Source organism: Bos javanicus, chromosome 3 (assembly GCF_032452875.1).
Source record: "Bos javanicus breed banteng chromosome 3, ARS-OSU_banteng_1.0, whole genome shotgun sequence".
NCBI classification, from domain to species: Eukaryota; Metazoa; Chordata; class Mammalia; order Artiodactyla; family Bovidae; genus Bos; species Bos javanicus.
This window is the reverse complement of record NC_083870.1, coordinates 59,179,169-59,202,397: the sequence shown is the minus strand read 5'-3', so window position 1 is coordinate 59,202,397 and position 23,229 is coordinate 59,179,169. Positions and strand designations below refer to the sequence as shown.

The 23,229-nt window shown below is 38.2% G+C and overlaps 1 protein-coding gene across 7 annotated transcripts in view; it reads left to right on the top strand.

Moving 5' to 3' along the window:
• The window catches only part of DNAI3 (dynein axonemal intermediate chain 3), a 107,086-nt gene that overhangs the window by 30,354 nt on the left and 53,503 nt on the right, over positions 1–23,229 (top strand). For all 7 annotated transcript variants that reach the window (XR_009735386.1, XM_061411407.1, XM_061411406.1 and 4 more), the window contains exons 8-16: positions 996–1,112; positions 4,285–4,475; positions 5,216–5,340; positions 8,265–8,354; positions 10,094–10,180; positions 13,749–13,877; positions 16,877–16,950; positions 19,675–19,822; positions 21,139–21,226. Coding sequence is in view for 6 of the 7 variants with exons in the window: in XM_061411407.1 (XP_061267391.1) it covers positions 996–1,112; positions 4,285–4,475; positions 5,216–5,340; positions 8,265–8,354; positions 10,094–10,180; positions 13,749–13,877; positions 16,877–16,950; positions 19,675–19,822; positions 21,139–21,226 (1,049 nt within the window). In the remaining variant the exon portion in view is untranslated. The remainder of the gene's footprint in view (positions 1–995; positions 1,113–4,284; positions 4,476–5,215; positions 5,341–8,264; positions 8,355–10,093; positions 10,181–13,748; positions 13,878–16,876; positions 16,951–19,674; positions 19,823–21,138; positions 21,227–23,229) is intronic.

Sequence of the window (23,229 nt, the reverse complement as noted above, 5' to 3'; positions counted from 1 at the left end):
CCAGACATTACCGAATATTCCTGGATTGAGACGATGGGATTGGATCTCACTGGTTTAGAAACTCTGATTTAATGAAATGAAGAAAGAATGAAAAACAAATGTAACAAAATGTTAATAATTGAGAACAGACTTGTGGGAAGTATGGGAAGGAGAGTGGGACTAATTGAGAGAGTAGCATTGACATATATATACTGCTGCTGCTGCTAAGTCGCTTCAGTTGTGTCCTACTCTGTGCGACCCCGTAGACGATGGCAGCCCACCAGGCTCCTCCGTCCCTGGGATTCTCAGGCAAGAACACTGGAGTAGGTTGCCATTTCCTTCTCCAATGCATGAAAGTGAAAAGTGAAAGTGAAGTTGCTCAGTCATGTCCAACTCTTAGCGACCCCATGGACTGCAGCCTACCAGGCTCCTCCGCCCATGGGATTTTCCAGGCAAGAGTACTGGAGTGGGGTGCCATTGCCTTCTCCGAATATGTGAAATAAATAGCTAATGGGAAGCTGCTATTAATATATAATATAGGGACCCAGCCTGGCAGCTCTGTTAGGACCTAAAGAGGCAGGATGGGGAGGCAGTGGGAGGGAGGGGATATATATATATATACACACTTATGGCTGATTCACGTTGTTGCATGGCAAAACCCAACACAACATTGTGAAGCAATTATCTTCCAATTAAAAATGTTTAGATATGTTAATAATTGATGAATCTGGGTGAGGAGTGTATGGGAATTTCTTATACCCTTCTTAAAACTTTTCTGTAAGTTTAAAATAGTATCTAAATTTTTTTAAAATAAAGAACTTGCTGATTACATCAGAGAGAAATTCACAAATACTTTGAATGGCAGCTGGTATCTAAGGTAAGGAAAAAATTCAATATATAGAATTTAAATATTAAATAATATCCTAATATGGTCACAGAGAAAAATTTTTGACCTGCCATGACCTATATTTGTCTTTGATCTAATTTTTGGTATTCAATTTCTTTTAATTTATTAGGACACATCCCAAAAATGCTACTACGCAATATTATCCAAGAGAATTTTTGGAAGAAGAAAAAGAGGCATTGGGACAATCAAAGACTTTAACTGAGTTTCTTAACAGTGTGTCCACAAGGTAAAAACCGTGTATCAAATTAAAGAAACATAAAACGTGTTTATTTACTTGTAATAAGAGACCTTAAAAAACAACTCCATACCTGATGTACAGGTAGAAAGTGTGAAGACAGTTCTTAGACACCCATGAACATGTGATACTTCTACAGATTCTGTCTTCCTTTCTCTTCTATTGCTAAGCAACACCCTAGGCCTTCCAAACTAGGGCCACACCAAACAGCGTGAACCCGGAAGGTATATACTGCTGAACACGTGAGGATGTTTTCCTAACGGCAAATTACCATTTATTTACCATGGTTTCTATTAGTTAAGTCTTTTTCTTGATTTTTTATAGGATTACAAAGATGGGGATGTTGTGGATGTTGAGGATGATCATCACCATGATAGGAATTTACAAAAATATATTTTTAAATGAGAATCTGAATTCAGTTCAGATATAATTTTTGGATGTGCCATCCTTATCTCTAATTCCTGTGTTCCTGCACTCTTATTGGCTCTGAAAGAGAAGTGTCTTCAGAATGCCCCCTTCACTCATACCAGGGCCCTAGGCAGACCCTGAGGACTTCTAAACCAGAGAAAAAGTTTGAAGGTCTCATCAAGATGGTATCAGAGTTCAAATGAGTGGAACCAATGGTGGACAAGTCTGCCAGCTGTGCCAATAGGTTGGGTTCCATTTTTTTCCCAAAATTAAAGATTTGGTAGACAAATTCATACATAGCCCAAGTTAAGCTTTTTTTTTTATTTTTAAGGAAACATTTTAAGAGTAAATGTCTTGAAAATTCCAACAACTCTCAAAAAGTTGTTACCTAGAGAGAAGCTGGTTCAAATTTTCAGTATAATTATTCAGAAAGAGCTTATTAACTATTTTCCACTCACTCACAGCAAGCGTGCTATAGTTTTTCCTATGTGGACAATTAGAAAGAAACCAGAATACCTGAGGTTTCTTTTCCTTTCCACACAAAAATTCAGTAATTATTGAAAATTTTCCTAAGAACATTAAAAATGAGAAGTCTGTCTATATACAATCAATTTTGAGGGAATAAATGCTCTATAGCCAATTCTCAATTATGTACACTGCATATTATCTTTAGACTTGGACTTTTATTCTTCCCTTTCAGTTGCCATACTTACAAAGAGAGGGATAGTGAAGAGCTTGGTAATTCCTTCCTTGAGATGTGGGATGGAGGAGCCAGAACTATTAAGAAGAAAGAGGGAAATTGGTACAGGAATTTTAACAGCCCTGGCCAAGAATAAAAAAGAAACCCGCATAAACATCACAGCCATGCTTCCCACTCTAGAACTGTTTTAAGGTTTGGTTAATTTTTTAAAATGAAAATAAACCTTGTTTTGTTCTGGATGAGAACTCTTTTAGAAATGAGTTCCTTCCTTGTCATAGAATTTTGTCTAGAACAAACTAAAGCAAGCATTATTTGCAAAAGAAGAAAATGATCTGAGAGGAAAGTGAGAAAGTTCAAGGGAGTTCAAAGCAACTGAGAAACATTCATCTTGAGGTTAAGAAAAAGAAAAAAACAATACCCATGGGCTTTCACTCAGGCTACAAGCTTTGCAAGCCTCAGATTCATCACGCTCAGGAACCACGCAGTACAGTGCAGGGAAATCAAGAAACAGGAAACCAGAGAAAAGGTGTTGTCTTCACTTCTTCCTTGTGAGTTACTTCCCAGTGCAGGCTGAAATATAAGAAATGATTTTGAAAATGCTATTAATAACAAATGCTTCTACTTGAAACTGAGTTTAAACCTTGAAGCTCTGGGTGTGAACCTGCCCTACACAGGGTGATTCAAACTTTAATGTGCACATGAACCTCCTGGGCATCTTGTTAACACGCAGGTTCCGACTCAGTAGATCTGGGGTGGAACCTGTCACTCTGCATTTCTAATAGCTCCAGGTTATCGTGATGCTGAAAATTATTTGGACTTTCAGTCATTAGAGTAAAACCTTGGGTGGCATTCTATTTGTGGGAAAGCTCCTAGAGGCCTTGGGAGTGGGCTGAGTTTTCTAGCCTAAGCACATAAAGGGACAGTAGACATTATAGCAACTTATAAAACAGGAACTTGTCAAGCTGAGTTCCTTAAACTAAGAAGAGTACTCAGATTGTTTTTCAGAGGAGCAATATTAGTACTTTTAGCAGGATAATTTTTCATTTTTTAAGGACTGTCTCATCCATTGTGGGAAGATTAGAAATAGAATTAAACACACTAGCACTTCCCAGACACTGTGATGCTAAAACCACCACCCACACCATGCATATACACACATTTCTAAACTCCAAATCTTCCCTTGAGAAACTCTCATTTGTTGTTTTGAATTATATATATAGTATAATTATTATATGTATCAGTATAATAATTATATATAAATACAGTAATTAGTATACATGATCATTTCGTACTGAATATAGCTAAAAGAATTTGCTCTTTCTATCAATTTGGAGTTTTTAAAAAGCAAATGAGATCAAGTTCAAAGTAGAGATTTACTGAGAAGTTCACTGTGAAAAATAAAGGAAGAGGAAGCACGGTTGAGCAGGGAGAGCTTTAGACAAAGTCTCAGCCAACCCGACAGGGAGCTGCAGAGGAAGATGGCCTGTTGGAGGAGTCTGGCCTGGGGCAGAATCGGCAACCCTGGAGTATGCAGCCGACGTGCTGTCATTGACCCACAGAGAGCATGAGCTTGGCTGGGAAGCTGAGGCGTATTGTGATGCTGTTAGAGGCTATTGTGGGTTTCCCTGGGGGCTCAGTGTAAAGAATCTGCCTACCATGCAGGGGACATGAGTTTGAGCCCTGGGTCGAGAAATCCCCTGGAGGAGGGCATGGCAATCCACTTCAGTATTCTTGCCCAGAGGAACCCATGGACAGAGGAGCCTGGGGGGCTACAGTCCATGGGGTTGTAAAGAGTCAGGCATGACTGAAGCAACTGAGCACGCAGAGGCTGTCAGCTAACAGTATCCTGGCACTAGAAGTTCTGAGTAGCACACTGCCATGAGTTTTTTTTCGCTCAAGTCATTTAATATTTCACACAGGTGTTAATTGTTAGTTATGAAATACAATGGAGAACATTTTTTTCTTTCAGTATAAATGAAGCAGGAGGAGCTGCTGAAAGACGTATCAGTGAATACTAAAATTCAACCTTTAATTCTTTTCTCATTTACAAAATAGTGTGGAAATAGCCCTACAGCAAAATGAAATCATGAATACATTTATTCATGACTGGAAATGCCTGGCAGAAGAAGAAGGCACCTTTGGGGATAAGACGGATACCCACCTGAAAGAGTACCAGTCCTTTACTGACCTTCACAGCCTAACAGAGAAGATGATCACCTGCGTCTCCTGGCATCCAGTCATCTACGGTGAGGCAGAGTCTTGACTGGGATTCCCTCCTGGGATGACATCAGAATAACCTGTTGCTTTTATATGCACACTTGCAAACTGGCTCACTTTAAATAAGACGGTCTGTATTCCTGAGTGCCTGTGCCTGCCAAGAGCTTTCTTCACCCTCTCTTCGTCTCTCCTCCCAGCTACCTTTTGGGACCACACTGTGGTCTGTACTTTATAAAGAGAGGACCAGAGCTCCCACGTTGCTCAGATGGTGTAATGCCAAATCTGGATTTGACTGGGACTTGTTGGGCTCCCAAGGCTAGCTTCACTCCCTGCAACACTCTGCCTCTCTGATTACTGGGCAAGATAAGAGACACATATCCTTTAAAGTGCTCAGCAGCTAAGAGGGTAGGAATGTGCGAGGGCGGAACGATGGACAGAACCAGCCTTGCTCTCTTTCTTCCTCCTTTCCTGCCCAGTGTTGGCCCTCTCCTCACAAAAACAAACACCTTTTGTTCTTACTAAGTCTTCAAAGTGCAGCATTGATTTTATGTCAACAGTCCCTCTCAATGTGGACCAACCACAGTCAAATGCTAATAGGCAACAGTGTGAGACAGTGTAGCTCTAACAATACTCTTGGTCTCCTGTAGAATATTTTTACACAGGTTCCATTAAAATGGAAGTGAACAGTGACTATGTAGCGAAACAAAACCTAAAAACACTTCTCTGCACAATGGCTGCAGATTTTAATTCCCAGTTGTGTTCCAAACAGGGCTAATAGCTGTGTCGGTGGCTGTACGACTGTCCTTTGAAGAGAGGGTCCACTTTTCTGGTAAATTATTGCTGCAACCATCACTGATTCTTTTCTGGAGTTTCTCCGATCCCATACATCCTCAGGTAATACAGGAGAGTCATCCATATGGTCTAAAAATTTCAAATACTACTTTCACATATCTTTAGCAGTTTTAATTGCAAATCATTTTATAATCACTTAAGGTTGTAAACCCCTATAAAGCTAGGCTTTCTTCAGAATTTTTTTGTCATTCAATTTGAGCGAAACTCAAGTTTACACTCAGCTTATTGAAAAAGTTATTGAACAAATCAACATATTATTTTTAAAAATATTGTAAGAGAAATGTTCAATTGATTTTAAAAGAGCAAACTCTTTTATGGGCTATATTTCAATACTAATTGTTCAAATGCAACTTCATGAATTCCAAGGATCACCAGCAGGAGGTAGTAATGAGTAAAGAGGACTGTGTGGGAGATAGTGGGGAGTGGTGGGGACTGTGGCTCTGGAGAGTGCACAGCCCATCTGTGGGGACAGTACTCTTCAGCTGTTGCTGTCAAGTGGTCCCGCTTGTTGACAGAATTCAGCAATTTTGTGGGAGATCTCCCAAGTTTTAAATGCCTCAACTAAAACTAAATCAAAACACACAGCAATCCAAATAAAATAGGCTGATGGCTGGGTTTACCCCCCACAGTGTTCAGTCTCCAATGTCTGCTCAAGATGAGTTCTGTTTAGGGGGAGGGAGTTTATAGTGTTAAATTAAGTTTTTTCAACATACTTAAATATCTTAATATTTTGTTTCTATAAAGCATTGTATAACTAAAGTTTCCTTAATAAGCCTTCATTTCAGTTCAGTTGCTCAGTCGTGTCCAACTTTTTGCGACCCCATGAACTGCAGCACAACAGGCCTCCCTGTCCATCACCAACTCCTGGAGTTTACCCAGATTCATGTCCATTGAGTCAGTGATGCCATCCAACCATCTCATCCTCTGTCATCCCCTTCTCCTGCCCTCAGTCTTTCCCAGCATCAAGGTCTTTTCAAATGAGTCAGCTCTTTATATCAGGTGGCCAAAGTATTAGAGTTTCAACTTTCAACTTCAACATCAGTCCTTCCAATGAACACCAGGACTGATCTCCTTTAGGATGGACTGGTTGGATCTCCTTGCAGTCCAAGGGACTCTCAAGAGTCTTCTCCAACACCACAGTTCAAAAGCATCAATTCTTCGGCACTCAGCCTTCTTCACAGTCCAACTCTCACATCCTTACATGACCACAGGAAAAACCATAGCCTTGACTAGACGGACCTTTGTTGACAAAGTAATGTCTCTCCTTTTTAATATGCTGTCTAGGTTGGTCATAACTTTCCTTCCAAGGAGTAAGCGTCTTTTAATTTCATGGCTGCAATCACCATCTGCAGTGATTTTGGAGCCCCCAAAAATAAAGTCAGCCACTGTTTCCACTGTTTCCCCATCTATTTGCCATGAAGTGATGGGACCAGATGCCATGATCTTCGTTTTCTGAATGTTGAGCTTCAAGCCAACTTTTTCACTCTCCTCTTTCACTTTCACCAAGAGGCCCTTTAGTTCTTCTTCACTTTCTGCCATAAGGGTGGTGTCATCTGTATATCTGAGATTATTGATATTTCTCCCGGCAATCTTGATTCCAGCTTGTGCTTCTTCCAGTGTTTCTCATGATGTACTCTGCATATAAGTTAAATAAGCAAGGTGACAATACACAGCCTTGACGTACTCCTTTTCCTATTTGGAACCAGTCTGTTGTTCCATGTCCAGTTCTAACTGTTGCTTCCTGACCTGCATACAGATTTCTCAAGAGGCAGGTCAGGTGGTCTGGTATTTCCGTCTCTTTCAGAATTTTCCAGCCTTAGCCTCCCCTATTCCTTCTTCCTTAATTCATCTGAATAAAGACAATTTTTACTGCTAGAGAGTCTAGATGCTTTAATTATTATAGATACTGAGATCAAAATGACAGTTCTGTCATTCTTCCTCCTTGGCCTACTTACCACAAGAATGATGCCATCTCTCACAGGGGTTTTCTAGCATTTTCCAGTAGTGTAGAACTACTCTCCAGTCCATGCCATGGAAGTGTGGCTGAACCTCCTGGCAAATAGGAAGAGCGAAGAAACACTCTCCTTTCCTCTATTTTCAAGAATAGTTTTTAAAAGATATGCAAATAATTTCTTAAAGATATAATGCAAGTGATTTTGTCTTTGTTCTAATCAAAACTATAAGAAAGTATTAAAAGATTTTATTTTCAAAAGTAGAGTTTTCTCTAGAATTTACAAAATGCCAAATAAACCAAGATAATCCATCCCAATTCCAATTTGAAAGCTTTAGCTCAGTACTGGTAAACCAGTGACCTTTGGAATCTTTATTTTTGGTCATTAATGTTTAAAGAAGAATGATAACCATGCAAGTGTTGAGCTTGGTGGTGACACAGTAGCACAGATGCTAACTATGGTTAGTATATCTATTTCCTCATACTGTTGTATTCCTTGCAGTGCTTCCTCCCTACCCCCCAGGCACTTGACTTTGTTTATGGGTTCTGTATTATTTTAAAATTTGAAATAATATCACTGGCAACTCCATCATCTCTTTTTGTTCACACGTTTATTTTTGAGTGCTCATTCTGTGCCATGCTAGTATATATGGATGGAAATAAACCATACAAATATCCTGACCTCCCATAGCTTGCTCTCCACATTTTTCAGAAGCACTGATTTCATAGTCTTTTTATTTATTAAAAAATATATATATAACATTGACCCATGGAGGGTGGAGGAGGGGAGACCAGGTCCCCTTGAGAATCCTGCTCTCATGTGCATGATCAACATCCAGAATAAAATTCAGCAAAAGCAGCTTCCGCTCCGGAGGTAGAATTCTGGGAATGGACTCCATGTGCATGTTTTCATAAATAACTATAAAATTAGACTTGTGACTTTATTAATATTATTTTCTTGCTATGATCATAATAGTTTTTCTCATTCTCTCTTGAATTTGGGGATTTACCTTAGTTAATGCTGGAAAGCCCAGATGATATCTTCTGCTTCCAGTTCTGTCCAACTGACCCTAATATCATTGCTGGCGGCTGCATAAATGGACAGGTACGTCTGTTTTGTTTTGGTTTTTTTTTTCAGCTCTTTATTAATTTAGGCAGCATTCTGTTATACAGTTTGGTTATTTTTGTGAACTTAAGGGTTCAATTCAGCAGAGGAAAGGCATGCCAATTGCATGCCAATCACCATACCAGGAACTGGGGTATAAAAATGTGGTAGATATGGCATCTGGGCTCAAGATGTCCACAGGGTAACCCAGTTAAATGGTAACTGGAAGAAAACCAGGTCAGATCTATTTGTGTTGCTGAACTAGAACCATACATTGTGTAAGATTCCATGGAAGAACAAAAACCATAAGCATAATACCTCTTGGCCAGGAGGTCTCTTCTGAAATTTCCCTAGGGGCAGAAGTTAGGGAATGATCCAGGATTTAGACAGAATTCTCTGGAAAACATACCTATATCACTGAATTTATGTATGTATAATTTGACACCTTTTAAAAATTATGTAATTTGTATAAAACTTAGATTCTCTCTTCCAGTTGCAACAAAACAAAAAGCTTATAGCTATTTTATGATCAAAGTTTAAGTTCATTGTGATATAGTGAATTTGACCATTACAAGGATATAATGATCTTTTATCGTGTGGCTAGGAAAGCTTTCTTGTGGTTGAAATGTAAATGACTGCATCATCCATGCTCACTTATCGAGAACCAAGACATCTAAGTAAACTAATTTTCTTCCATGGTTTTGTTCAACAATAACTAGTGGTTATAATGAGGATCCAGAGCACATCCTCCAAGCCCCGCGAATACTGCCCTCTTTACTGATTGAGAAGGTGGCACAACTTTTCAGAATATTTTATTTTTTTTAATTTTAGTTTTTTTTTTAAATTTTAATTGGAGGCTAACTACTTTACAATATTGTGTTGGTTTTGCCATACATCAACAAGAATATTTTAGAAAAGCAAATGATGAAAATAAAATCAGCCACAATTTTGTAATCCTGATATTTTAGTGTATGGAAATGACTTTTAATCATTGAAAATTATTCTAGCATTGCACATTCTACTTTATTCTGATTTTTCAAAAAATGACCATCGATGTATATGCAAATTCATAGCTGGCCGTGCTGCTGCTACTGCTGCACAGTTGTTAAGTTGTGTCTGACTCTGCAGCCCCATGGACTGTAGCCCACCAGACTCCTCTGTCCATGGAATTCTTCAGGCAAGAATACTGGAGTAGGTAACCATTTCCTTCTCCAGGGGGATCTTCCCGACCTAGGGATCAAACCCAGGTCTCCTGCTTGGCAGGCGAATTCTTTACCACTGAACCACCTGAGAAGCCCTGGAATTGGCCATGATATTCAGTGAAATAGAAATCATCATTTCCTAGCCTTTTAGTCAATTCTGGGTGTTTGTACTTAAATCTGGAGAACAGACTTTTCTCCTGGGTCTAAAGCAGTTGTCCCCTTAATCAGTACATTCCTCCAAACAGAGGAAGAGCTGTTCCCAAAGCAGAGAATTGCATGATGTGTATCTTGGATTAAAAATTTTGGCATTCATTAACACAAGCACAAAAAAGAGCTGAAAATGCTTTTATAGAGAACAAAACTTTTCTATATTACCTTTAAAAGTTGCTGACTTAGGATATAGGCTATTTTTTATTATCCTCCCAAGGTGATTGATTTATCAGAGTGCATACAGTACCAATAGATTTTTTTAAAAGTTCAAGACTCAATTTGCTAATTCCTAAAACTATGTTATAATAACATTTATTTCTCTTTTAGGTTGTCATGTGGGATATTACTGCACATGCCGATCGAATAGAAAATATCAAGGCAGGTGGTAGTAGAAGTAAAAAAGTCACTCTCAAGGTTGGTTTTTATAACTTTTAACCTGCAAGTTTATTCTATTTAGGAGTTTATCAAAAACTATATGACAGGGTTGCCAAGCTAAACAAAGACTCAACAGAAAAAAAAAATATTATTTCCTGTCTTTGCATCTGCTGCAAGCACATTTTGAGTTGGCTTTTATGTAGGCCCTTGAAACAATAGAATGGGGAATACTAGAGATCCCTTCAAGAAAATTAGAGGTACCAAGGGAACATTTCATGCAAAGATGGGCACAATAAAGGACAGAAATGGTATGGACCTAACAGAGGCAGAAAATATTAAGAAAAGGTGGCAAGAATGCACAGGAAAACTGTACAAAAAAGATCTTCATGACCCAGATAATCACGATGGTGTGATTACTCACCTAGAGCCAGACATCCTGGAATGCAAAGTCAAGTGGGCCTTAGGAAGCATCACTACGAACAAAGCTAGTGGAGATGATGGAATTCCAGTTGAGCTACTTCAAATCCTAAAAGATGATGCTGTGAAAGTGCTGCACTCAATATGCCAGCAAATTTGGAAAACTCAGCAGTGGCCACAGGACTGGAAAAGGTCAGTTTTCATTCCAATCCCAAAGAAAGGCAATGCCAAAGAATGCTCAAACTACTGCACAATTGCTCTCATCTCACATGCTAGTAAAGTAATGCTCAAAATTCTCCAAGCCAGGCTTCAACCGTACGTGACTGTGAACTTCCAGATGTCCAAGCTGGATTTAGAAAAGGCAGAGGAACCAGAGATCAAACTGCCAACATCCATTGCATCATCAAAAAAGCAAGAGAGTTTTAGAAAAATATCTATTTCTGCTTTATTGACTATGCCAAAGCCTTTGACTGTGTGGGTTACAATAAACTGTGGAAAATTCTTCAAGAGATGGGAATACCAGACCACCTAACCTGCCTCCTGAGAAATCTGTATGCAGGTCAAGAAGTAACAGTTAGAACTGTACAAGGAATAACAGACTGGTTCCAAATAAGGAAAGGAGTATGTCAAGGCTGTATATTGTCACCCTGCTTAGTTAACTTGTATCATGAGAAATGCTGGGCTGCATGAAACACAAACTGGAATCAAGATTTCCAGGAGAAATATAAATAACTTCAGATATGCAGATGATACTACCCTTATGGCAGAAAGTGAAGAAGAACTAAAGAGCCTCTTGATGAAAGTGAAAGAAGAGAGTGAAAAAGTTGGCTTAAAGCTCAACATTCAGAAAACTAAGATCATGGCATCTGGTCCCATCACCTCACTGCAAATAGATAGGGAAACAATGGAAACAGTGACAGACTATTTTGGGGGCTCCAAAATCACTGCAGATGGTGACTACAGCCATGAAATTAAAAGACGCTTACTCCTTGGAAGGAAAGTTATGACCAACCTAGACAGCATATTAAAAAGGAGAGACATTACTTTGCCAACAAAGGTCCATCTAGTCAAAGCTATGGTTTTTCCAGTAGTCATGTATGGATGTGAACTGATGCTGCTGCTAAGTCGAGTCAGTAGTGTCTGACTCTGTGCGACCTATAGACAGCAGCCTACCAGGCTCCGCCATCCCTGGGATTCTCCAGGCAAGAACACTGGAGTGGGTTGCCATTTCCTTCTCCAATACGGATGTGAGAGTTGGACTATAAAGAAAGCTGAGTGCCAAATAATTGATGCTTTTGAACTGTGGTGTTGAAGAAGACTCTTGATAGTCCCTTGGACTGCAAGGAGATCCAATCAGTCCGTCCTAAAGGAAATCAGTCCTGAGTATTTATTGGAAGGACTGATGCTGAAGCTGAAACTCCAATTGTTTGGCCACCTGATGTGAAGAACTGACTCATTGGAAAAGACCCTGATGTTGGGAAAGATTGAAGGTGGGAGGAGAAGGGGACGACAGAGGATTCGATGGTTGGATGGCATCACTGATTCAATGGACATGAATTTGAGTAAGCTCCAGAAGCTGGTGATGGACAAGGAAGCCTGGCATGCTGCAGTTAATGGGTCGTAAAGAGTCAGACATGACTGAGCAACTGAACTGAACTGAGGCCCTTGATTAAAAACACCACAAAACAGATTGTACTGTCTATCCCATGAGTTCTTTTTTGTGGTCACTGTTGTTAAATAATGGAGAAGGCAATAGCAACCCACTCCAGTACTCTTGCCTGGAAAACCCCATGGACTGAGGAGCCTGGTGGGCTGTGGTCCATGGGGTCGCTGAGAGTCGGGCACAACTGAGCGACTTTACTTTCACTTTTCACTTTCATGCATTGGAGAAGGAAATGGCAACCCACTCCAGTATTCTTGCCTAGAGAATCCCAGGGACAGAGGAGCCTAGTGGGCTGCCATCTATGGGGTCGCACAGAGTCAGACACGACTGAAGTGACTTAGCAGTAGCAGTTAAATAAAAGAGCCAAGGGATTCTCTAAAGTGATGCAGTTGAAAAAGCACTCGAGAGAAACTCCACGTAACTAGGCTTTAGATCACAGTTTCATGAGTTTGGGTATGTTCCCCTATCCCTGAATACCCACAAGCATTGATTTTCTTGCATATAAAATGAGTTACAGTCCTTCCTGGTAGTAATATGCTCTGACTTGTGAAGCTGTGGATTCTGCCAAGAGGTCTGAGAAGAGATGCCTCAGCTCCCAGCTCAGTACTTACCTACCATTTGTACATTCCCATCCCCAGTCCTTCAACCTGAGCGTCATAGATCTCCAACCAAGAAACCATGGATGTGGTCTTCTGTGCACTTAAAAAAAATACTCCTTCAAAAATGGAATCTCATTGGTTCTTTTGGGTATGGGTCATTCATTCTTGTAAAAAGTTTAGAGGTAAAATCTTACCCTAAACTGAAGTGGAAAGAAGCTAATCTAATTAGGGGCTTCCCAGGTGGGGCAGTGGTAAAGAACCCACCTGCCAATGCAGGAGATGCCAGAGATGATCCCTGGGTCGGAAAGATCCCCTGGAGTTGGAAATGGCAACCCACTACAGTATTCTTTTGTGTGTGTGTATGTGTACTTTAAAACAAGTACTTTTTAAAACATTTATTATGCTCGTGGATTCAGTGGGTAGGCTTTTAGAATGGGCTTAATGGGTTGGCTTGTTTCTGTTCCACTCTCTTTGGTGCTTCATCTGGGGAGACTGGCATCTTGAAGAAGGGGGCTACTTGATAACTTGAGGTGGGATCATCCAAAGGCATCTTCACTCACATACTTGAGGGGCGATGCTGGCTTTTGACCCAGGCTTCCCCAGGCTGCTGACTCTACAGGTGCCCCTCCACCTGTGTCTCTTAGAGGTGTCTTCACATGACTACTTCAGGCTTTCTTCTAGAACATCATAGAGCATCACTTCCACTGCCTGCTCCAGTATTTTTGCCTGGAAAAGCTCCCTGGGAACTGAAGTGGAAAGAAGATAATCTAATTACCTAACTATATAATACATAGAAATAGTAATTTATGTTTTTCCTTGAACTAGTATTTCTTCAAATTATTGATTTTAATTAGAATGATATGTCAAGTATGAGTTCCTTCATCAGCTCTCTGAAATTAGCACATAACTTTCTTGTAACATTTTACAGCCTATGTTTCTCCTTGAACCAGAGAGTAATAAAGAAGCAATATATATCAGACACTGTGCAGTCTCCTCAATAGAAAGTGGACATAGGAAAGTAATTACAGATATACATTGGCTGCCTGATACATTTGAGGTGAGTCTTGATGGCTTCATACTTTTCTCCTGCTGACTTGTAGGGTTTTGGAAAATTTTATTCAAAGAGAATGTTTCAAGTAAAAAAATTTATCTGCATTTAAATTGTGAATTACCAGGAACTAAACATCACACACTGTGTCACTGTTGACAAACCAAGATCTGACTTGGGGATGAGAAGAAGGCCAGGGTTTCAACTTCCATGGTTTATAAGCCACTAAAAAATGTAGGTAGTGTCAACACTGATATAATACAATAATGGAGAAAATGAAGGTTGTATAAATAGAAACAAATATTTTACACCTTCGCAAATTTAAATTTTATGGTTTCAGCTGTTTAGAGCGGACAACTGTGAAGATCTGTGACATGTGATAATGTGTCATTTTGCAAAGTGGTCGTGAATTGAGTGCGTCGTGAGGCTGATAGGTGAAAACTCTCGACACTTGTGCCGTGAGTGAGCCCGGCTGACTGCCCAGCATTTGTGCTGCAGTTTCACTTTGTAGTTGTGTGCTTTACCTGCGAAGTCTGGTATTTGTGAATCTGAAAACTAATAATCCTCCCAAATGTTTCCCTCAAGGAACTAGGGGTCTACTATGTACTTTGAAATATTAAAAGATGAGAATACTGAAGAATATTCTAAAAACTTAAGAGTTATGAAGGGAGAAGGCAATGGCAACCCACTCCAGTACTCTTGCCTGGCAAATCCCATGGCCAGAGGAGCCTGGTAGGCTGCAGTCCATGGGGTCGAGAAGAGTCAGACACGACTAAGCAACTTCACTTTCACTTTTCACTTTCCTGCATTGGAGAAGGAAATGGCAACCCACTCCAGTGTTCTTGCCTGGAGAATCCCAGGGATGGGGGAGCCTGGTGGGCTGCCATCTATGGGGTCACACAGAGTCGAACACGACTGAAGCGACTTGGCAGCAGCAGCAGCAGAGTTATGAAGGGTGATTAGCCCTTCAGGGTATTCAAGTGGATTATGCAAAAATACAATTACTTTTCAAAGTTCTAATGGGCCAAAATAAATACAATGAATCAGAATATCATAATCCTGGATTCTATAGTTTTCTAAGCTAAATAATATTGAAAGAAATTTAAAATACGCACATGTAAATTTTTTAATTAAAAAATAAAGAGCAAGTAGCAAAATGAAGAAAAATATTTGCCCCAAATATGATAAAAACAAATTTTCCAGTAAGTAAGCTAAAGACATATACTGAAAAACAATTAGATAAACAGGAAAATCATTCAGACTTTCTAATAATCAAAGAAATTAATCATAAAGCAAAAATAATGTATTATTTTGGACCTATTTAATTCTTACATGAGACTTTCAAGTATTGTGTTAGAAAAGATGAAATGGTGAAATCAATAAACTGTAACATTCCTGGTTTCAGTATAAAAGTTTTAGAATACAATTAGCCAATGTGGTTCTTAAATCATTCACGTTTTCAAAGTTTTTGACCATTAATACAAAATTTGGGGAATTTATACAAAGAAATAATCCAATTTGTGTCCTAAGATACACAGTCACATTCGTATCTTGACAAATCATGTCAAAGTGTATCCATGAAAAAGATTGGAAAAGGATATAAGGTAGAACTATATTTGATTTTAAAAACTTCTATTTCCCAAACTTTCATAATATGATTATGTTTTGTTTTTTTTTTTTTCAATCATTAATGCATAAAGCGCCAGAGTAAGTACAAGTCTGGAGTCTCGAGCTTCCTACAAGAGGGAAGCCTTCTTAGAGGGGAAGAAAACATGGGTTCCTGATTGTTTGTCAGTCACAGTGGAAGGTGACAGCTGTAACTGAACCTGACTGGGCTCAGGCCACAGCAGAGCCAGCCAGGCTTCCAGGGTCCTCGCTCCTGTGACGCCCACAGGCCTTAGCACTGCAGCACCTGTATGCTTCTCCCACCCCTACTGTCACTGTTTATTTGCTGCTGGAACCCTCCACCTTTGCCGTTTTGCTCATCAGTTCTATCGGGTAGGTAGGGCATTGTAAAGTCATTTTTCCTGTTGATTTGAGAGTAGCGCTCTCATCAGTCAGTCAGTCAGTTCAGTCGTTCAGTCGTGTCCGACTCTTTGTGACCCCATGAATCGCAGCACGTCAGGCCTCCCTGTCCATCACCAACTCCCGGAGTTCACCCAGACCCATGTCCATCGAGTCGGTGATGCCATCCAGCCATCTCATCCTCTGTCGTCCCCTTCTCCTCCTGCCCCCAATCCCTCCCAGCATCAGAGTCTTTTCCAATGAGTCAACTCTTCGCATGAGGTGGCCAAAGTACTGGAGTTTCAGCTTTAGCATCATTTCTTCCAAAGAAATCCCAGGACTGATCTCCTTTAACGCTGTCAGAGGTTGCCACAAACAATCTTTCACCTCATTTGCGAGCTGGCTGGTTGGAAACGTGGACCTTCGGGACTCTAAGCCACTAACCCTCCTGTGTGCTAGCAGAGTTGTGCCACTAATTACTGAAAGAATGCAGGTGCCCAGTATTCACTGCATGCTGTATCTAATTTAACACCAAGCCTCTTATCTATTGATCTTACCTGCTTAACAATCTCATAAAAGCACCTATGTTCAGCTCCATAATTAACAGTGAAAAACAGAAGTTTTTCTATTACATTTTGCATTTCTAATAATAATAGTAATAAAGTTATGGCATATCATCTATATATTAAAAACCAGAATGGTTTATGACTACATAGGTAAGTTTTCAAATTGCAGTAACTGAAAAATCCTAGGATGGAAATTTATATTCATACTAACTAAAACTAATTTTAAAATGTAAAAATGTTTCTGTGAAAAAGGACTGGAAAAGATGTATGTCAGAATTATATTTGATTTCAAAACCTTCCAGTTTCCAAATTCTGTGTTTGTGTTATGTTCTTTTAAAAAATGTTAAAGAAGAAAAAATTTTAACATAAAAAGCTTTGAGAAAAAAGTCATCACTGTTCTAGGTACACAGAACTTATTTCTAGCATTTTAAAAAATAGATTAACAGATTGGGAAATGTCTTTGAAAATCGAAGTGGAATATCCTGTCAACTTGTCACTTGTTCGGCAGACTGGTATGTCTTATTTTAATCATTACCTATTTGTTTTTAAACAATATAATCTTTATCTGATGCTTATTAGATTGTTGTGCTCTTCTGTTCCTTAAATAATCTTTGTTGCAGCAATTAAACCTGATTAACTAAAGGACAGAATTTTACATTGTTGCTGGTTTAAAAAAAATCTTCTTATGGATACGGATATATTGTAAAAAGAAGAATGAACTAGATTTCATGATTGGTAGTATTGTATAAACATTATCCATAATTATTCTGGTTCTTCATAGTCACATATTTGTAATTTTGCAATGTTTGTTTATATTCAATTTTATCTCACAATTATGAAGATGACAACATTTAATTGGTAAAGTTTCTTTTAGAAGGTGGAAGAGTCTTGCACTTTTTATTGAACATTTATTACAAGTGTTTTTATAAATAATTCAGGAACTATGTTGAAAAATGTTTATTTTTAAAACTTGTATCCCTCAATTTATAGAACTGAAAATTCATAGTGAAGTAGGACATATGAATGGGAATAGTATTATCTACATCCAGATACTAGCAAAACTTTACAATTCCAAATAGCTTTGACCCCCATAGAAATCACGACCCCTTAAGCTTTAGGCACTGATTGCAGCAGAAGCAGCTGTGGAATGGCAGATGAAGGCATAAATAACTTGAATTAATTAATCCTGTGGACATGTATTGGGTAAGGTTCTGTGATTACAAGCAACAGAAATTGACTATAGTTACCTTAAGTGAACAAAATTAATTTATTGGAAGTTTATGACAATACTGTAATACATGCTTTAGCAGGTTAACTCTTTTTATATTGTCAATAACCCTGAAAAAATACTTATGGATCGAGGAAATGAGACTTTGAAGACAAATACATCATCTACCTATAGCTCACTATGAATATGGTGAATAGCCAGAATGAATGGCCAGCCTCTTCCATCAGAAGGGATCAGTTCCAATCATTGTATAACTGTTCAAGATTCAGAGAAGAGATAAACCCAGAACTAAACCCATATGTATGTGGTCAACTGATTTTCAACAAGGGTACCAAGGCAATTTAGTGGAGAAAAATCGTGTTTCAACAAATGGTGCTAGGACAAATGGGTATTCACCTGCAGAAGAATTACCTCACACTCTCTACAAAAATTAATTGATTCATGTTGATGTATGGCAAAACCAATACAATATTGTAAAGTAATTAGCCTCCAATTAAAATAAATAAATTTATATTTAAAAATTAATTGAAAATGAAATAAAGAGCTAAATGTAAGAGTTAAAACTAAACAGCTCTTAGGAAAAAACATGGACACACATAAATATAAGTGTTTATGACCTTGGATTAGGTAATGATTTCCTAGATATTACACCAACAAAGGGAATGCAAATCAGAATCACTTTTGATTAGATACCACTTCACACACACTAGATAGCCAAAATAAGAAAGACCAAAAAATAGTGAGTGTTGTTGACAACGTAGAGAAATTGGGATCTTCAAGATAAATAATACATCTGGTAAGGATGTAGAGAAATTGGAATTCTCAAAAATGATTCAGTTGCTTTGTAAAACAATCTTAACAGTTCCTCAAAAGATTAAACATAGGTGATACCACGTAACTCAGCAATTCAAGTCCTTACTATATATCCAAGAGAGATGAAAACCTACACCCACACAAAACTTATCAACAAATGTTCATAGCAGGATTATTCATACTAGCAAAAAGGGGAAGTAACCCAGTTTTATTTATTCATTCATCAGTCCATCAAATGATGAAGGGGTATAAAGTGTAGTATAGTCCATACAATGGAATATTATTTGACAATAAAGAGGAATGATGTGCTGATATATACTACAACATGAATGACCTTCAAAAACATGCTAAGTGAAAGAAGCCAGTCACAAAAGACCACATATTGTATGATTCCATTTATATGAAATGTTCAAAATAGACAAATTTGTAGAGACAGTAAGGAGATTAGTGGTTGCTCAGGGCTGGTGGGAGGGACTGAAGGAAATGGGGAATGACTGGTAATCTGTACACAAAGTCTTGGGGGAGAGGTGATATAAAATCTTCTAAAATTGATTATGGTAATGGTTGGCACAATTCAATTAATATATTAAAAACCACTTAATTCTGTACTTTAAGTGAAAGAAAGTGAAGTGAAAGTATTAGTCACTCAGTTGTGTCCAACTCCTTGCGACCCCATGGACTATAGCCCACCAGGATCCTCTGTCCATGGGATTCTCCAGATAAGAATACCGGAGTTGGTTGCCATTCCCTTCTCCAGGGGATCTTTCCCACCCAGGGATCAGACCCACATCTCTTGCATTGTAGGCAGATTCTTTACCACTCAGCCATGAGGGAAGCACTTTAAGTGTACTTTAAGTGGGTGAATTTTGCGGCATATGAGTTATATTTCAATAAAGTTCTTAAGTTTTTTCAAAAAAGATGGCATCACAAAAAAAAATTGTCAGTTGCCAAATTCAATTGCCATGTATGATAATATTAGTCTCAATACTAGCAAAATCATTAAATAATCCTATAAACTTTATAATTCTCTAAAATATGAAATGCAAAATAGTCCCATTTCATTAAAATCTTAATTTTGGAGATATCAAATATAGCCATAATCACAATGTCAATGTATAGCAGCGAGGATGGTAGTCTTGAGGTTATACCTCTTCTTTGTACTTAGTTTAAAAATAAACTGTAAACTTTTTTTAAGCACAATATGCTTTTGGGATATCAGACCACAGAAAGCCTTAACCCCTCAACCACAGGCAGAGAAAAAGAAAGAAGAAAGTATTGAAATTCCTTTTGATATACCATCTACTTTTCTGCATCTAGATCTCAGCTGGAAACCTCTCTCAAAGGTAAGTAACATGGGATTTAGTCCATTTTATTTGCTTATATACACTATATAGTTTAAAAGTAGAGCCCCTCAGATTAACACAGGGCATTACAACTCATGTATTCATTCAACCAATAAATTCTTTCATTGAGAAGTATTATGTCTGCCTAGGTCAAAACAGAAATCACAGTTACCATAAACTCAAGATGGATATTTGTTCATGTATAAGCAAGCAGCAACTTACCAATGTTTTTTTTTTTTTTAACAATTATTCATTATTACATAGCAGTTGCTTAAAAATTAGTAAGCTCTTAAGTTAGCCCAGAAAAGCTAATTTTATCAGTCTTATAGCCAAAATTCTACATGTTCTACCCATCAATAGTAGAATTGTATCACAATACTTATGACCAAATAAAACTGAAGGTAGCTGAAAGAAGAATTGTTTGTAGTTGTCTTCAATGGCAGAGCTTGAAGAAAAGTAATTTTAATTTAAGAAAAGTAGGGCTGAGAATTAGATGCATGTGAGAAGTATGAAGAAACTTCTGACATAGATGGCTCTTATTCTTTGAAATGTCTAATTCTATTTCCAAATTTAATATTTTTATTTTCTTTTGATTTACAAGTATCACTAAAATTACGTTATCATGCATTTGTTCCCAGTGGAAGGGAAAGCACAGAGGGGTGGGAATATTCATGAAGTAACTAGAATTAGAAATTTTCTAGGCAGGATTTATAGAGCTGTAGATAGTTTTAAAAGGAACAAGTAAACAAAGGTCACCTGAGACTAGTTGTCTAGCATGTGGACAAAATTTCTAATGGAGAAAAGTGGGGAGGGAGCCATGAGGGGGAAACGCTGTGTGTGACGGTTTCCCATTCTGGAGCAGAGCTGGGCCACTGGCGGAACTCAAGGGCTTGTATGTCCCTGAAGGGACTTGACAGTTCCAGGGAGGTGCAAGGTCCTGCACAACTGTTTAGAACTTTCTTTAACTGAAAGATTTAGGGAACAGGGAAACAGGCCATTATTTTATATTAAAACTAACAATAAGATAGTATGAAACAGAAGACAAAACAGTTTGAGAAATTTAACAGCATATGAGACTTTGGGATTTGGAAATGAGCCCCCAGACAAGCTCCCCTCAGTAGCCCGGCTTTAGAAACTGTGGTTTAGGTGCTTTCTGTGGGGAAAAGCAACCAAAATCTGAGGAAGAATGGAGAAGGGAGGAAGAGAGAGAAGTAGGGACATAGCCGTGTGGGGACAGAGGGAAAGGCAAGAATAAATCAGCCATGGACAGTTTAAGGATATATGGTAATAATCATTCCTATATGTTCTCTCAAAAGATAAGGCTGTCTAAAGGCGAAACAACTTTAGACCACTGCCCAACCAAGTTAAGCCTGAGCGAAGACAATCTCCTTTTCAAAGCACAAGGTAACTGCCTTTGCTTAAAAAGGCATTTAATAAGGTTCCAGAGTTAGTAGTTTCTTATGTCTAAGGTGACTACTTGCTGGGATAGTCTAATTTGTAAAAAAAAAAAAAAAAAAAAACAGAAAAGCAAACCCTCCAGTATGGAATTTTACAGTTGCTGTGATAGCTACACCAGGCACGCTGAAACTGCCTGTATACACCAGAAGACTTGATAGAACTCAGTTCAGTTCAGTTTCATAGTTATTGAGCACATTCATATATTTTTGAAAGCTCATTATACTAAAAAATTTAATGAAGATCACTTAATGAGTATGTATGTGCTCAAAGAATAATTCTACAGAATGGAATGCATCTCAAGTCTAGCAAACTAAATTATGAAGTACTCAGAAACAAACCACCATTCTCAATCAGAATAGAAAAACTAGTGTTTATACAGCACCATAATAAAACTGAGTAGAGAAAGAACAATTGATTTTTAAATATATCGCAACCTGTACAGCCTTTTGGAAGTAATTGAAGGGTGTGCTTATAGGCTGTCAAAACTTAAAGGTACGGATTAATATCCCACCTGGAGAGCAACACATAATGAAAGTATACTGGAATCACTAGCAGCTGAAGTATTTTCCAAACATTTGCCTTATCAAAAGGACTTACATTTATAAATTGTTCAGTGTTAAGTAATAAGACACATAAGACAAACATAATATAACTAATATCAAGCTTGGGCAAAATTCACCTTGAAGGTATATTTTTCATAGCAACAACCCAATACCTCATGCTGAAAAGAAAAAAATGGAATCACAGAATTTTTAGAGACATTTTCAAAGCAATATTAACACATTGCATGTGTTTTATGTACTCGGGCCTCCTTCATTCCAGAGGGTGAGTAAGGAGAGCTCCCTCCTGCAACTCCTCCTCTTTGTATTCCATTATTGGTTTCCATGGATTGAATTCCAGCCATGGGTCAGGTACTGTGCTAATATTGCACTTGCTGTTATTCATTTAACAGATATTTATGAAGCATTTGTTTTATGCTAGGCCTTGGGAGTGCAATGCTGAGCAAAATAGACACTAGTAATTAGAACAGTCCTACAAGCTGGGAGTTATCATTATCAATGTAAAATTAAGAAAACCAAGACTGTTACTTGTAAAAAGTTATCGATGTCCTAATCTTATTTTTTTAACCTAATGAAAAAAGATGATCATCAGGGTATTAGTGCTTTTATCCAGTTTATAGTAAGGGTACGATTATGGCCTTTAAAGTGTGGGCTTTTTTTCCTTTTAACCATTTGATTGAGGTATAGTAAACATACAATAAAATGCACATGTTAAAATGTTCAATCTGATATATTCTGACATATTAAAAACCCGTGAAACCATCATTGTAATCAAGATAACAAGTTTATCCATCACTTCCAAAAGTTAACTCCTGTAGGGACTCTCTTTGCAATCCCTTCCTCCAGGACCTCTCCCACCTCCACTCCCAACCCACCACTGATCCACTTTATGTCACTAAGAGTTTGCATTTTCTAGAGTTTTCTGTAAATCACACAGTTATACTTTTTGGGTCTGTCTTCTTTCAGTCAGCTCATTATTTGGGGATTCATCCAAGTTGTTGTGCATATCCGTAGTTTATTCCTTTTTATTCCAGAGAAATATTTCATTGCATGGATATACCACAGATGTGTATTCATTCCACTGTTGATGGGCATTTGCGTTGTTTTCAGCTAGGACATAAATAAAGCTTCTGTGAATGTTCATATGCAAGTCTTTGTATGGACATATGCTTTCATTTGTCTTGGGTAAATATCTAGGAATGGACTGATTAGACCATATGGCAGGTGTATGTTTAACTTTTAAACAAACCACCAGTGTTGTCCAAAGTGTTTGTACCCGTTTACATTTCCCCCTGGCAGTATATGAGAGTTTCCTGTTCTCCTACATCCTCACAGTTGGTGTGACTGGTCCTTTCAATTTAATCATTCTGAAATATGGTGTGTGTGTGT